Genomic DNA, 16,107 nt, shown 5'->3' on the forward strand with positions numbered 1-16,107 from the left:
GTTTAGGTATGATTAATACTAGACGTAATACATAAAATAAGTCATTTAAAATCATTTCCCTGATTGAAACACATTGTTGCTTTCATAATTATTCTGATCAACGCACTGTATGGTCAGTTGCTGTTACTTACTAGAAAGTTACAACACACAGAATCACTTCAGTATGGAACCCATAAACGGCCGTGCATTATTACATTTTTTTTCTGTTGTTTTCACGTGATCTCTTAATCGACTTAATTTTCCTATGTACTGGACATCCATCATCCCGAAGTCAGAGGAGTTTTTGAAAGTTTTTTTTTTGGTTAAACGCCTGAAATAAGGTTTGTGGTTAACACAAGCTCAAGATATGTTCGCGTTTTATACTACGACATAAAATACATCAGTCAGTACGTTTACATGGACAACAACAATCCGATATGAACCCGATTAAGAAACTAGCATGCAAACAGCGATTATTGATGACCTTAATCCGACTAAAGTCATACTCGAAGTAAACACGAATGTGGAGTATTCCTGTTTTAGTTGCATTATGAAAGTGCATTATTGACACACCATTCAGGATTTAAAAAAAAAAAGCTTTTACATGTCTTGAAAAAGCTAACAGGTTGCTAACACGTGGCTAAATGGTACTACAGAGGTTGTCGGGGACATTAAATGTCATCACGCCGAACAGGAAAACTACAGCCTTGTTGTGTTTATACTCGCGCACTTGCACCTCAAACTTGTAGATTTATCAATTTATAGCATTTTGCAATCGTATTGTTTTGTTTTTTTAAATAAAGATTGAAAGCGTTGTCGGAAGCGTAGAGGTGATGACGTCGAAGTCATGCGACCGTGGTGTAGTTCATTTATAGCCTAACATTAGGTTTTTACTCCTGGCGAGTGTATCGAAGCTTCAATATCTTATGAATCGTATCTTAATGAACGAAACATTGAAGAATCATAAACTTTTGTTGGTCACAGAGTTTATTTTGTATATATACATGTATGTATGTATACAATAATGCCAACGTACATGTAACACCAGTCCCATTCACAAAGCGTGAGGTTTTCTCTGGATAATATTACAGTGTGAGAAAACAGCTTTTGGTTATGTCAAGATCACGAGGAAAATTAAGTCGAGATCACGAGAAAACAACTTTCGTGCATAGCCGCTTAGATCCAACGTACTTCAGCGCCCCAAAAAATATTTTTTCAAAGACTTTTATCTTGGTAGGTTTGAAACCTTTATTTTGTCGAGCATTTGATTGGACGCTGAGATGCAAAAAAGGAACCAATCCCAGAGCGGCCGCATTAAACTGGCTCCGGCTTCTGCGGGAAGCTATCTAGTTTAGCTTTGTCACCACGGTAAAATTGAATTTGTTTATTTTTAGTGTTATTATTGTTATTATTTTTTAATCTTGCTGTTGCGAGAAAGAAGACCACGAACGGTTTTGTAACCACGAACGGTTCGTAGTACTATACATGGAAAAACTAAACGTCTTTCCAAACCTTGTTTTTTTTTCCATTAGCGGTTTTATTTTAACAAACATACTTTAGATAGGGATGTGTTCCAAAAAGGCCGCGCTATGAATCTAGGGTGCTTGAATGAGAGCGTATGAACTGGTCCGTCTATGACGTATGTAGGGCGCCTACGAAGAGGATAGCGAGCGGTTTGGGATTGAGCCGGTGTTTGTAACGCTGTTGTAGCTAAAAGAGGGTCAACTCAAGGGGCGCAAGGTTATATAGCATCTAATGCAAGTTGGTTTAGGAGCGAGGAATCAGATTAAACTACATGATGCTTTAATTATAAGGATTTAGTCCTATTTTAATGAGAAATGAACACTAAAATCATCGATTTGTAAAGCCCGTTCGGTAGCTAGCTAGTGTGGTTTAGCATTTTTTTTAAATCCAGCCTGCTTTTGTAAACAGTTTTCAGTATTTAAAGGCAAATATTAGCAGGGTTTAGTACAAAGTGCATGTTTTCAGAATGATGTAATGCTTTTAACACTATAACACCGGATTCTAGAGATGAAGTTTCATATATGTGGCTCTCAGAGTGTTTAAATGAGACTCGGATCTGTCATGTCTGTCTCTCTCTCTGTCTCTCTCTCTGTCTCTCTCTGTCATGGATTCTTCTCATTTCAGATGCTTGGTGACTTGACCGCAGTGGACTGAAGCCGCCCGGACATCATGTCTTCCGTCGTGCTGTGATCTCGACCGCTCTGGGAATCAGAAATCGTCTGGCCTTGTCTTCAAACCCTCCTCCTCTGATACGATGGACACCGACACGGTGAGCTTCCTGTCCGTCTCGCCGCGGCTCGCTCACCACGGCTTTTTCACAGACCTCTGTTCACTATACTGTACGGGTCATCACTGATACCTTGTCGTTTTCCGTCCGCTCTGGGACGCGTCCCAAATCGACCTCTGTACTCTGTAGGTACACTCCACTCACTTCTGGTATGCTCCGAACATGCCCTTAAACTAAGTGTGGCATCGTATCGACTCGGCGGCGGTCTACAGTGGGCGTGTCCTAAATAAAGTTTTATTCGCCCTGACACGTTATCTTTTTGTGCCGCAGTGCATTGTGGGTACTTTATACCTTCTAAGTGTGTGTGTGTGTGTGTGTGTGTGTGTACGCAGGAGGTGATTCCTATTTGGCAGAACAAACCTCATGGTGCGACCCGGAGTGTGGTGAGGAGAATCGGTTCCACGCTGCCTCTCAAACCCTGTCCCAGAGCCTGTTTCCAGGTAACACGCACACGCGCACACAGGTGCAAGACTGTACCACTGTAATATGCTTTCTTTCTTTCTTTTTCTCTTTCTCTCTGTCTGTTTCCTTCTTTTTGCCTTTTTTCCCCCCATTTTATCGTTATTCCTATTGTTTCTTATTTTGATTTTCATTCTGTTCTTTCTGTCTTTTTTTTTCCTTTCATTCTTTCTATACTTTGCCTTTAGTTCTTTCTTTTTCTTTCTGTTTCACTTCTTTGCTAATGATTGTGTCATCGTTTGCTCATTAATGTTTATATACGTGAGTGTGTGTGTGTGTGTGTGTGTGTGCACGCTCAGGAGCTGCCTGGTCTGAACCCACTGCGGCACACGGATGGCCCCCTGGTGCCCACGCTGGCCGACATCGCCTGGATCGCTGCTGATGAAGAGGAGACTTATGCCAGAGTCAGGTGTGTGTGTGTGTGTGTGTGTGTGTGTGTGTGTGTGTGTGTGTGTGTGTGTGAGAGATCACGATAGTTTAATAAGCTCTATAGATTAAATGTAAAACCAGAAGGGCACATTTCTTAAGCCTTCTCTTCTCCTATTGGTCAGGAGTGACACACGCCCCTTCCGGCAGGAGTGGAGGCCGACGCCCCTCATGGTCCTGCACAGGAACTCGTCAGTGCCCAATTTCCGGCGAGAGGGGAAGCGCATGGAGGGTCTGAGGAAGCCAGGTGCCACCGCCCTGAACCGCGCCACCGCCCTGCAGGACGAGCTGAGCCGCCTCCGCGCGCAGATCGCCAAGATCGTAGCAGGAGAGACCGGTATACATACACACACACACACACACACACACACACAGACAGCTAGATACCATCATCCACAGTGTTTCTAAACCAGGAAGTTAGGAAAGTCTTTCTTTCTTCTATCTGTACATCTGATCTATCTTTCTCTTCTATACATTTTATTCTGCCTTTCTTTCTTTCTTTCTCTTCTGTACGTTTTGTTCTACCTTTCTTTCTCTCGTTCTGTGTGTGTTTGTCTTTCGTTCCTGGTTCCTTATCTGCACTTTAAATGGTTTTTCAGGAAGTTTTTATTTTATGGGGGTAATGTTTAATTCCTAACGAAGAGTTGTTATTAAACCTGTTCATCATTACGACAGGTCTAAGTCGTCCTCATTGCTGTGAGAGCTTCTAAACCCTCGGTATGTTTCTCCTCTTCCGCAGACTCGAACCCCATCACCCCGGACCTCCTCTCTCCAGACGACACCACCGTCGGCTTCTCCATGGCTCCTTTCGAGGCCGCGGCGTTCCACCCGCTCCCCACCGCCTCCTTCGTCATCAGCGACGTCACAGAGGTGGATGAGGAGGAGGAGGAGGAGGAGGAGGAATTAGAGGATGAGTCGGAAGTCCCCGAGCTAGAGCCTGACCCCGTGCCCCCTGTCTGCATGACGGCATCGGCGACCTTTGACCTCGACCGGCCCACCATGGACTTCCGGGAGGCGGAGGAAGACACCGTGTCGCTGTCTAAGTCCACCAGCTTCGCTGACGTCAAGGACATCCTGAGGGACATGAACCGCATGAAGATGAGCAAGGACAGGTGAGAGGACATTTACCTGTTCGACAGGTTCATCTGATGTTGGGGGAGGGGAATGGTAGACGGAATGGAGGGGTCCTGTAGATCTTAACGGGGTCTTAAGTCCACCGTCAACTCCTTTGTCTCGCTGATGTTCAGGAGGGGGTTGTTCTCCGAGCCCACCCGTACTGCTTGTGGTCTGTCTGTCAGGAACCTGGAGATCCACTGACACAAAGCCTGGCTACGTCCCAGGTCCTCCAACTCGGTATTGAGTTTGGAGGGAATGAAATGCCGAACTGCAGTCAACAAACATAATTTTATTGTACATTTAATTTCCCTTCCTGGTGTCCAGATGGCTCAGGGCTGTGTGTAGGAGGTGTGTGATGGCGTCCAGGGTATCAGTTAATGAAGACGAAAGGCTGGTTAGAGGCTTCATCACACTGAGGTCTGCCTCCACCGGTCTGCACGTTTTAGGACTTGTACTCGTCCACGTTCCCGATGGCGACCCCTGCGTGATAGGAAGGGGGGCGAGATCCGAGCGATCCACCCACGGCTTCTCTCTGGGAAAGGTTCTGATGATGCTTTTCGTGGCGCGCGTCATCCGCCACTTTCCAACACGTCCACGTCTTCAGTGCTGCGTCCGAACGTGTCCCGGTCGGCGTCACCGACCTCTCAGGACCAGAGCTTCCTGTTTCAGCCTTTCTTTGTATATATGCAAGGGGAAGATGGCGGCACGGTCCGATTCCCCAAACGGCGGACGAGACCATACCTTGAAGCTGTCTTTGAACGAAATGTAGCAGGGGTCCAGGATCCTTTCGCCCACGGCGGGGCAGGTGATGTGTTGGTGGAAGGTTGGCGCTGTTCAAGTCCCCCGCCACAATGAGCACACTGTCCTGGTGATGAGTCTGGTGTGGTGTTGAGTGAGGGTCTGATGTTTATTATTTGCAGTATCAATTGTCTGTCTCTTTATTTCTTTCTTTCTTTCTTTCTGGTCTGTTTGTTTGTTTGTTTGTTTGTTTGTTTGTTCCCTCAATTTCTGTCGATCTGTCCTGAACAATGTCTGTATTAAAAACGTTTCATCACAACTGTTAATCACCCCTGTACTCTCTGTAATCTGTAACCCGTGTGTGTAGATATTCCCGGGGCTGTACGTCGTTGATGGAAGAGGACTCGGCTACTCTGATCTCTGAAGCTCTGAGGAAGAAGTTCACTCTGCGGGATGAAGACGTCAATATGAAGAAGTGATCTGCCTTTTCTCCATGATCTCTGCGCACACACACACACCCCAACATGTAAGAACACAACACACACACACACACACACACCGACGCACAAGAATACAGCGCTCCTATTCTAAACAGGATTAGTCTGCAGTATGAACTTTTGTTTTTCATCCTTGTCTTCCTCAGAGTGGTGATCGTGTTTTCTGTGTTGCCAGGTCTGTGCCTGTGGACCGTTCACCATGGAAACGCTACAGCGCCCCATGATGCCAACTTTAGCTCCGCCCCCTTCCCCTCCTGCAGTGATTACAGCCTCACAGGAATAGAGCAGCTCCCTGCTAAAATCTCTCTCTCTCTCTCTCTCTCTCTCTCTCTCTCTCTCTCTCTCGCTCAATGCTGCCTCCTCAGAGAGAGAGCACAGTGTGAAGCATCAACAATATATCGTGTGTCGAATGTTGTGATCTTTTCTAGTTTGAGCAGAAGTGTTCATCATCATTCAGCTTTCCTCACACACGTTCATTTACTGTTACGAAATGTCTTTTATTATTATTTTTTCCTTTCATCTTTCCTGCATCTCTCCTTTATGAAACCTAGCAATACATACTTGACTCATTTTGATAACTGGGCTAGATTATTATTATTATTATTATTATTATTATTATTATTATTATTTTCTTCCTTGTATTTTATATATTCACTTCACCAGGACGCACAAGTTCTCGAACAACTTTCAAATCTCTCGAAGCAGCGTATTTTCCCGATTTAACAATCTAAATCCTGTGTGTCGAGGGGAAAAAAAACGTCATAACGAAATAACATTTCGTGTCGGTGTATCTGTACGGTAAAAGTGATGATTAACCGAAAGGTAGACGTTATTTCTCCCTTACGCTAAACGCTCGTCCCGTACACGTTTATGTTTTTCTATTTGAGGATTTTCAGCGATCTTTATCGTTCGCTTTATGCAGCCGTCGACGTACAAACCGCGCCAGGATTCACGGAAACGGACGCGAGATCCGGGGAACGCCGCGGTCTCTGAAGACCGCCGCGGATTCGGGCCGAGACGCGTCACGTGACGCCATCGCAACCTTCAAGTTGCGTCGCAAATTTCAAGAAAAAAAACAATTAGATTTGGGGTTGGGAGAAATTGTGTTACTTTCTATTTAGCAGCAATTCCTTTTTTTTTTTTTTTTTTTTTTTATAAAAACCCGTAAAACGTAGAAATGCTTTGAGGTTTGATTTTAAAGATTAGGGGTGTGTGTGTGTGTGTGTGTGTGTGTGTGTGTGTATAAGTAGTTGTGTTCATTGCTGCTGTTGCTGCCTGTGTAGCCTCGAGGAACAAACCGGCTACGGACGAATTTGTCCGTAAATGAAATGTCGTGAAAATATAAATATATATATATATATATATACGCAGACTCACTCACTCACACGACCCTTGATTAATCGGCTACAGATCCGATCTCCGTCGTCGACGATCTTCGTTGCCGCGGTTTAATACACGGATTACGCTTTCGACTCTGATCCCAACGGATAAAACACCAAACTAACCAACGTCTCGTGTAAACGTACAGTTATCCCGTATCGATGACGAAAGCAAAGCCGTCCCAAAACGAATCCGTAAACGGAGCCGAATGAGACCCGCTGTCGGGTTAGGTGAAAAGTAATGGCGCCCTATATGAGGAGGAAGCGCTGGAGCTGCGTTCAGGAGACGCTCTTTTACTGCGTAGTCCTTTTTAACACTCTTTGAGCTTTGCCCTTTTATGGAGTTTTGTGGGCGTGGCTGAATGTAAATCGGCCGTGTCGCGGTAAATCACAGCGGGTTGGCGTTTATCAAAGTACACACGTGGGGGGGGAAAACCAGCGGAACTTGTCGATCGGGTGGAATCGTTTCGGTGGGTTTTGGCCGACGTATGATTTTTACAAAATGTAAAACGCACACAGATGGAACGTTGTACGTCGTTTGCGTGTAATCTGCACGGTCGTATTTAAGTTTTCAGTGTGTGTGAGATTTATTTCACCATGCAACAGACATGGGGTGTATATATATATGTGTATATATATATATATATATATATATATATATATATTTTCTTTGGCCACAAATAACATCATGACCGTACTCGAAGACGTTTTCGAAACCCGAGACGCGATTTGCTTCACGATATTTACGTCTGCTCACAAAATACCAGCATTTTAAAATCTTATTAAAGACGCATCATTTCAACGTTCTCTTTCACAAGCAGAAATAATGACGCGTACACAATCCGTTCAGCATTCCCTAATCCACACGGTACTGTGTGGGGTAATGGGGTTGTTGTTGTTGTGAATTGTGATGTCGTTTAGTGATATTAATTATAATATCGTAATTCCTGACACAACTCTTATTTAGCTATAATTTCGAATACCGACAGGATCCGTTTCACTCTGTCCCGCAGAAGTGAAATTTGCTAAAAGGAGCAGTGGTGAAAACACTTGAAGTACCCACGAGTTTCCACCGATATTCGGGACGTAATGTCGGAAATTGTGCACGTTTTATTTGTTTCTCTGCCTTTAAACCCTGATGAAATGATCACGTCTGTGATATTTTCACGCGTTCGACGCTCGCTCGGATTCTGTCGATCGTACTCGTCGTAAAAACGCTCGTCGTGATCTGTGCTGAAGTAGACGGCCGCTTTGTGCACTCGTCGGTAAGCGCTGACGAGCCGAATAAGTGTACGCTCCCTGACTGTACGGGGGACGTCTCGTGCTCAGAAGGTCCTGGAGTATAATTCGCCACTAGGAAGATATGAAGAAGAAGCCATCTCTGATGGTTAGAGCTTTCAGGAGGCCTGCTGTGTGTTGGACAGATCCAAGCGTGTTTTATTACTTCCTGTTTGATCACAGATTGAGAAGTTTTCATCCAGAGGAACATTTGTGTGCTGTGACTTTGAACCCCCAACCCCCCCCCAAAAAAATAAAAAATAGAGAACGCTGTACCTGCCTGTATATCGTGCATACAAGAGAAAATAAAAAGGATAATGTTTGAAATACATCCGAGTCTCCACGTGGGTTTCCTTTCTAAATTCATGCTATGCTAAATTGACCCTTGGTGTGAATGTGTGTGAGTGTGTGTGTGAGTGTATGGTGTCCTGCAATGGACTGGTATCCCATGCAGGGTGTATTCCCACCTCACACCCAGTGTTCCCCTATGAATTGTTTTTTACTGAAGGTGAGTGAATGTATGAATTAATTAAATGGCTTCCACATTTTAAAAAATAATAATAATAAATTGCAGTGGCATCCATTGAACACAAGGGGGCAGCACGGACTAAATTAAGTCCCTTGCAATCGAAACATATTTTTAACTAATTGAGATTTTCGTAACAAACGAATAATCTTTACTATATTTACTATAGTGTTGTATATACTATTCTATGGTAACATTGATTTCTAGCTGTGGCTAGTTTTCTGGTCAGAAGTTAGCCTTCATATTTAACTTTCACTGTTTTTGTTTGTTTTGTTTTTTTTTTGACAGAAGCTAGCCATCATTTCTAGCTTTGGCTAGTTTTATGGACAGAAGTCATCGTTCATTTCTAGGTAGGTGCTAGATGTCGATACAAAGCTAGTCAACCAGACAAGGCTCCTAATTAGCTAGCAAGTGTTAGCTTTCTAGACAAATATAAGTTATTAGGAATTTCTCAGGACAAAGATTCTTCTTCTTGGTTTTATAGCCAGGATTAGTTCTATGCACAAATATAAGACTTCATTTCTAGTCTTCTGTACAAATGATCTTAGCTGACAAACCTTAGTTCTCCGTTTTCTACTGTATGTGCTAGCTTCTTAGCGTGTACCTTCAGGCCTTTTGACACAGTATGTTACGTTGAGGTCATCAAAAGTGTCCCGTGTGTCCCATGAAAAGCTAAACTGTGACTTCCAAGATTCTAGTTAACGTTTTCTTCCTAATTCTTCTCTTCTTAAAGGCTCGATTCATTCGAGGCCGGTTTTGACTCGCGGTCTATTTTCTGAGCCTGAGTCCTTGGCCTAGTTCACTTCTCACCTCGCCGAAGTGGATCCTGCCTATTTTAGCTGCCAGAAGATGTCTGCGGAGAGTCGGATTAATCGGGTCCGATGTCACAGTGTGGTTGCTGACGACTATAAATATCGACCTCTGTATGACATTGACACGTTTTGGGTTTTTTTTTTTTTTTTTGCTAATCCAGCGTGTCACTGGAAAGACACGTGGAGTGCTAACTGTGCTGATGTAGGAGTTAGACAAGTGTTGAACACAGTGTTGAGCATCACAGGTTAATCTCGTTTGTGTAGCCGCTAACATGATAAAACAATGAACGTGTTTCTTGCTGGATTCTATCGGATGTGATGTGGTGTGGGAACCGTTGGTCGTCTCTCGAAATAGTCTTATCAGCATTAGCGAAAGTTGGCAAGATGTTCACTGTCTCTCTTTTCCTCTCTCAGGACTATAATGTTAGAATGATAGCTTCATAAGCTAAGTTTAAGCTAAATTTATGCTAAATTTAAAGTTGCGTTTCATATGTTAGCTAAATCACAGGCTATGATTTTTGCGAGTTTTTGGCACAACGTGATGAGCGCCCGAGTTCCAGGTCACCTTGCCCTAACAGGTCATCTTAAATCATTTGTTCCAGGGGAACGATGGAGCGGCTTAAAGGAATACTTTAACGTTCTTTCAAGCATATCTCTATCCGTCGTATGAGCGGTGTATATGTGACTACCCATGGGCAAGATATTTTACACAAACCCCTGTACTGGGAAACAAAACAAAACAATGGAACACATGTTTACTCCAAACTCATACGGTCATGTGAAAAAATAAGTACACCCCATGGTGTGTTAGTACACCCCATTCCATGGGGTGTACTTATTTTTTCACACGACCGTATGAGTTTGGAGTGGCGTTTTCGACATATTTGTACAAGCAAACATTTGATCGTCTTTGAAACTGTGCCTATTAATGAAGTTAATGAGACTTTTTTTTATTCATTTATTCAGCAGAAATATCAATAGATGTGATAATGTTCTGTGGAAAAAGTAAGTACACCCTTGGCCTCAGAAGCGAGTATTTCCCCCATTAGCAGAAATAACGTCTTGTAGGCGTTTTGTATAATTGTCCACCAGGGCTTGCTGGAATTTTTGACCGCTCTTCCATGCACTATACTTTCAGTTATAAGATGTTTCGAGGGTTTTCTTGCACGTTTCAAATCCCCTCATGACATTTCAATGGGATTCAAATCCGGGCTTTGACTAGGCCGTTCCATACCCCTCCACTTCTTATTTTTGAGCCATTCCTTGGCGGATTTGCTCGTGTGCTGAGGATCATTATCCCGTTCAAAAGTCCACTTTCAGACAGATGGCCTCACGTTATCTTCGAGCACTCTTTGATATGATGCAGAATTCATAGCTGAATCAGTGAATGCAAGCTGTCCAGTCCCTGAGGCAGTGAAGCAACCCCAAACCATAACATTTCCACCACCGTGTTTTCACAGTTGGTATGAGGTGCTTCTCCTGAAAAGCTGTCTTTGGTCTGCGAAAAAACATTTCTGCTGTTACTGTGGCCAAACGACTCTATCTTTGATTCGTCTGTCCAGAGCACTTTATTCCAAAAGGCCTGGTCTTTACCTATACGCTCATCGGCAAACTGTAGTCTTGCAAAGGCTTTTTCCTGGAACGCCTCCCATGCAGGTCACATCTGTGCAATCTCTTCCTGATTGTAGAAGCGTCCACTTTGACACCAACAGTTGCGAGACTTACTAGTGGATCCTGTGATTAAATTTTGGAGTTCTTTGAGACTGGGATGAATTTCCTGGGATGGTCGGTCCTGGACGAATTTGCAGTCCAGTTGAAATCTGCACCGCTTGTAGATGATTTTCCGTACAGTGGAACGATGTATTTCAAATAGTTTGGAGATGTTTTTAAATCCCTCGCCAGACTCATAGGCATCCACGACCTTTTTTTCTGAAGGCCTTACAGAACTCTTTAGATCTTGGCATGATGACACCACACACCTCAATAACAAAGGGAACACCGGACCCTAGATATGAGAGGGGTATAAATAAGACCGGTTCCACCTGCACTCCCTAAGCAGGTTCTAATCACCGGTACACAAACCCCTGATTCTAATTTTACGGATTTGAAGGTGTGAGAAATGTAGGAGTGTACTTATTTCTTCACATGACGGCATATAATCGAAGTTTACGGGCAGCTGTTAAATGTTTAAGATTCATGACTATGTAACACACGTTTAAAACTACAGAAGATACACTCCAGCAAGAACGGTGTTCGAATTAGACAAACATGAGTGGAAGTCCTACCAAAGCTGATCTTATTGAGTTTTATTCAAACTTCCAACACTGGAGTAAGAGCACCCTCGACCCTCATGAAAAGTACAAACAATGCGGCATTCGACTGAAGGTCGTAACTCTGAATGTCTAGGAGGAGAAACCACAGAAAGATCTCCCTCGACTCCTAATTGGGAAACAACAGATCATCATGGCCGCTCACCGCATGAACAGTAAACAACAGCACGTCTTACCTTTAAACGAGTTTTATACGTCGTATACACAGTTAGCTGCTAGCTTGTCGCTAACAAAAGACCAACACGGAGTTGTACACGGCATGTTTATTTCCCACTCTGTAGCCCGAATACACAGAGGTTCAGAATGATGTCATTCCAAGCTCTGACCGTCCACTTACTTTTAGCCATACAGTGCATAAATTTACCGACAGAATCCAACAACTGCCCTTAGACGTCCATTATATATATATATTTTAAACAATTAGAGTAAACAAGTTTTCATTGTTTTCTCAGCTATATTCTCTAGTCATTATACGCTCAATAAATATAATGAACGCACCGATTATTATATATTTCCTTGTCGTTGGAGTGGTACATCAAGGGCATATCTTGTATAGCGGTATATTTCATTTAGAAATGCAAATCTAGTACACTTTCTAAAATAACTGAAGGTACTTAATTGATCTTTCAGTACCAGTGATGCACCAATAAAAGCTTTACTTTAAAAGCTAATTAAAGGCCCAAAGGTATACTGATGGTGTGTAGTAGATACACACTAAAAGTACCGCCCCAGCGACAAGAAAAAGGTACAGTTCGATACCTTTATTTCCGCGAGTGTAATTCTCAAAGACAAGAATTGAAACCTGATTTGTTCCGACTCGATTCAGAGCTCTACGTGGACACAACGACCCGATCCGGTTCAGTGTGTCTGAATGACTGATGGAACGTCCAGAAACCCGAGATCTGTTTGCAATAAAATAATGACACACACGGTATGCAATTTCCTCAATTAAGGCCCGCCAGAGGCTCATGGTCTTCCTGGCAGTCATCACCCCTTCGTGCCAGGAATTTAGGTGAACCATTTCCTTTTGAACAGACATTAGAAAGGGGGGGTGGGGTGGGGTGGGGTGGGGGGATGGGAGCATGCAGGAGATCTTCACTCTTGCTCTTTTGGTGTATATGTAGAAAGGGTCATGTCCCGGGTGTAGCATGATCACTTTATTTTACAAAGTGAAAATCTAATATGGAGAAAGTGTGACCACATCACTCCCGGGTGTCTGTTATGCTTACGACCTCTCTCTCTCTCTTTCTCTCTCTCTCTCTCTCTCTCTCACCTTCTGTCGAGCTACACATGATTTTATGGAGATACCAGTGATCCTGACCCTTCCTGCTCTCCGGATCTGCCTGATCCATCCTGATGCCCTACGTCGGGATGGAGCTCTCATCAACTGGAGGCTACAGCCTGGAGATTGCTGAGGACGGTACCACTTGGACTGCAATAACCACATGCAGTTTTACACTCGGGTCTCCTTTAGTGAACAGTGGACTAGTTCAACAAACAGACTTCATATAAAACCATAATGACCTTCCTTTCACGTTCACACTATCCGTCGTTCCCCAGATGATTACGGGTTCCCTTCTGAGTCCGGTTCCTCTCAAGGTTTCTTCCTCGTATCATCTTACGGAGTTTGTCCTCACCACCGTCTCCACCGTCTCGCTCAATAGGGATAAATCCACACGCTTAAAATCTCCATCCTGTGTTTATATGTTTCTGTAAAGCTCCTTTGAGACGACGTCCGTTGTTAAACGCGCTACACGAATAAAATTGAATTGAATTGAAGCTGAGACGGGATTATTTATATAGTTCCTGCCATTAAACACACCATTTACAGTATAACGCTCTTACGTTTTTTATTTTTTTATTTTAACTTAACACCTGTAGATTGGTTTAATAATTGTGGATTGTTCTACGAACGGTTTTATTTTTGAAATTATTGTACGAACACCTTTTACCACCGTATCATCGCTGTGATTCTTTGTTTTGCCTTTATTATTATTATTATTATTATTATTATTATTATTGTTATATTTCTTTCATCTTCTATTTTTAAGTTAATCTTTATGTGTTGGTTATTGGTTTTTCTTTCTTTCTTTGTCTCTGAACTAACGTTCAGCTTTATTTTTTTTATTATTATTATTATTTCTGAATATTAGATGAATGCTACATTTTCTATATACATATATAGAAATAAAATGTAGCATTCATCTAATATTTCAGATTCAGCAAGACATCTCCTATCATTTAAGACAAATATTAACCGTTACCTTACTTCCCTTCCCCTGGAACACATTCTCTGGGTGTGTGGGTGTGAGTGTATGTCCACCGAGGTGCCTAAATGGCCGACCCCTCACGTCTTCCTTGTTAAGCTGCTTTCCAGTTGCCTCCTGTTGCTATGATACCTTTCCCAACATAAGCGATGCTAGGAGACAAAACCCTCAGTGGAGAGGCTTTAAGAGCGTTAGCACTCTGAACAGAATTGAGCGTTTTCCCCAGTGGATGAACCCACATTAACACCATCAGCATCCGTCCGTGTTATTCCAGTCTCAGGAGGCGCGGAACGACGTGAAACGTCCACTTTCAGCACGGAGGAGAGTCCAGAGCTCGTCTTTAGACTACGACGTGCAGCCATAGGAGAATCGTTAATGCTTCATTTCACTTTCTTTTTTCTTCGTTCGTCCTGTAGATTCCTTTTTTTTTTTTTTTTTTTTTTTAGAAAAAGACACCGATACGTTTTACACATCACGACGTGCCTGCCGTGTTGTCTTTCCTCTATCGGGTTCTGAAGCGTACCGCTGCCTCTTAGGCAAATACTCATAATAATGTTGACCAAATGACAAATAACGTTTCATTGTGCAAACAGGACAGAATGCAATGATGTATACGGCAATTCTCCCCCTCATACGTTCTCCTCCAAAACTATTGGAACGACAAGGCCGAGTCATTAGTTCGCGCTGTACATCAATGACATTTGGGTTCGAGATCGAAAGCTGGAGATGAGATATCGGCTGTTATTTCGTGGTAGAAGCAGGAACCTTTTGTATCAGACCACCTTATTTTTAGGCGAGCGAAAATATAGGGACAGACAAATCTTGAAGTAAATCAAGCCTGCGACTCACTGACGTCACCAAATCGTCGGTTTATTCTTTTGTGAGGCTTTTCCAGGCTTTTACCGCAGAATCTTTCAGTTATTGCTTGTTTTATTGGGGAGGGGGGGGCGGTTTCTCCCAATCAAAGTCTGGCGATTGACTTGGCCAGTCTAAAACCTTCCACTTTTCTCCCCCTGATAAAGTCCTTTGTTGAGTTGGCGGTGTTATTGGTGTGAATGGCAAAATGACTAAAATGGAATAATATATTAGAAAGTAGTGATAAACATTTTGTGATGGGAGAAACACAAATTACACAGCAGAAACGAAAAACTAGCGAAGAACTAGCAAAACTTTCCCACAACCGGTGTTGGGTAAGTTACTCAAAAAACAGTACTCCACTACAGATGACTAATTAGTCATTTAGTCATTGTAATCTGATTACATTACTGATTACTGCCTGTGAAAAGTCATCCGATTACTAATTATTTTACTTTCACGTTACTTTCAAAACCTAAAAAATACGCTACAGATCGAAACTCGTGGTTCTTTCCGTCATTTTAGCGCGCGTCAATGTATGATATGAGCGGAAAAAGTTGTATTTATCATAAAACCTGCCTCGGGTGTTGTCACTGTGCGTAGGACGACCAGACCGATAAAATATAAAACTGTTCTCACTGGGCTAGTTGGGTGTCGCTAGCCGAGGGGAGGCGCAGCTAAGCTATCACTGTATGGGTTTAACTGCTACAGCGCCGTGTAGAGTACATTATCTTTCCTTCTGCTCACGTAAACTGGAACTCATCTAGACGTTCACACACCATGTTTTCCTGCTCAGCATCAGAGGACGGTAGTGTTTCAGTTTCAACACCTTTACAATCGGCGTATATCCATTTTTCCTCACACCGACCGTGAGCTAGCGTTGGGAGGAATCGAGAGCCGCCAGCCAATAAGACGCGAGTGTTTCCACGTGCGTATTTTCCTGTAAACCCCGTCCGATCGGTCTCGCCTCCGTTCACCGAAGATATAAAATCACAGCCGTCTTCTTTTCCTGACGTTCGGTTACGTAGCGACGGACCGCTCCGAGTGGAGAATTATTCGGCGCTGAGGAAGAAATCTTCGCGGCAAAAAAGTGATTTATTTTAAAAATGAATTTTACTTAATATCGTTTCCGTA

General features: G+C 43.1%; 1 protein-coding gene across 3 annotated transcripts; it reads left to right on the forward strand.

Moving 5' to 3' along the window:
* The first annotated feature begins 1,262 nt into the window (after positions 1-1,262).
* mtfr1l (mitochondrial fission regulator 1-like) lies at positions 1,263-6,671 on the forward strand. Of its 3 annotated transcripts, none has more exons than XM_053633463.1 (8): positions 1,263-1,347; positions 2,128-2,272; positions 2,623-2,730; positions 3,049-3,158; positions 3,301-3,512; positions 3,915-4,287; positions 5,397-5,555; positions 5,702-6,671. In XM_053633463.1, exons 2-7 carry the CDS (start codon positions 2,258-2,260, stop codon positions 5,506-5,508), a joined length of 930 nt encoding a protein of 309 aa, XP_053489438.1. In that variant the 5' UTR covers positions 1,263-1,347; positions 2,128-2,257; the 3' UTR covers positions 5,509-5,555; positions 5,702-6,671. The 3 variants fall into 3 exon arrangements, with proteins under 3 accessions (XP_053489438.1, XP_053489437.1, XP_053489436.1); XM_053633462.1 differs by having other exon boundaries at positions 1,284-1,448; positions 5,673-6,671; XM_053633461.1 differs by having other exon boundaries at positions 1,284-1,448.
* The last annotated feature ends 9,436 nt before the right edge of the window (positions 6,672-16,107 follow it).

The sequence above is a fragment of the Ictalurus furcatus genome, chromosome 9, assembly GCF_023375685.1.
Source record: "Ictalurus furcatus strain D&B chromosome 9, Billie_1.0, whole genome shotgun sequence".
Taxonomy (NCBI): Eukaryota; Metazoa; Chordata; class Actinopteri; order Siluriformes; family Ictaluridae; genus Ictalurus; species Ictalurus furcatus.

Excerpts from the sequence above, each read along its gene's own strand:
- mtfr1l (XM_053633463.1), top strand. Across the intron at positions 2,731-3,048 it reads GTCCCAGAGCCTGTTTCCAG|GAGCTGCCTGGTCTGAACCC; the intron begins GTAACACGCACA and ends GTGCACGCTCAG. Across the intron at positions 4,288-5,396 it reads ATGAAGATGAGCAAGGACAG|ATATTCCCGGGGCTGTACGT; the intron begins GTGAGAGGACAT and ends CCGTGTGTGTAG.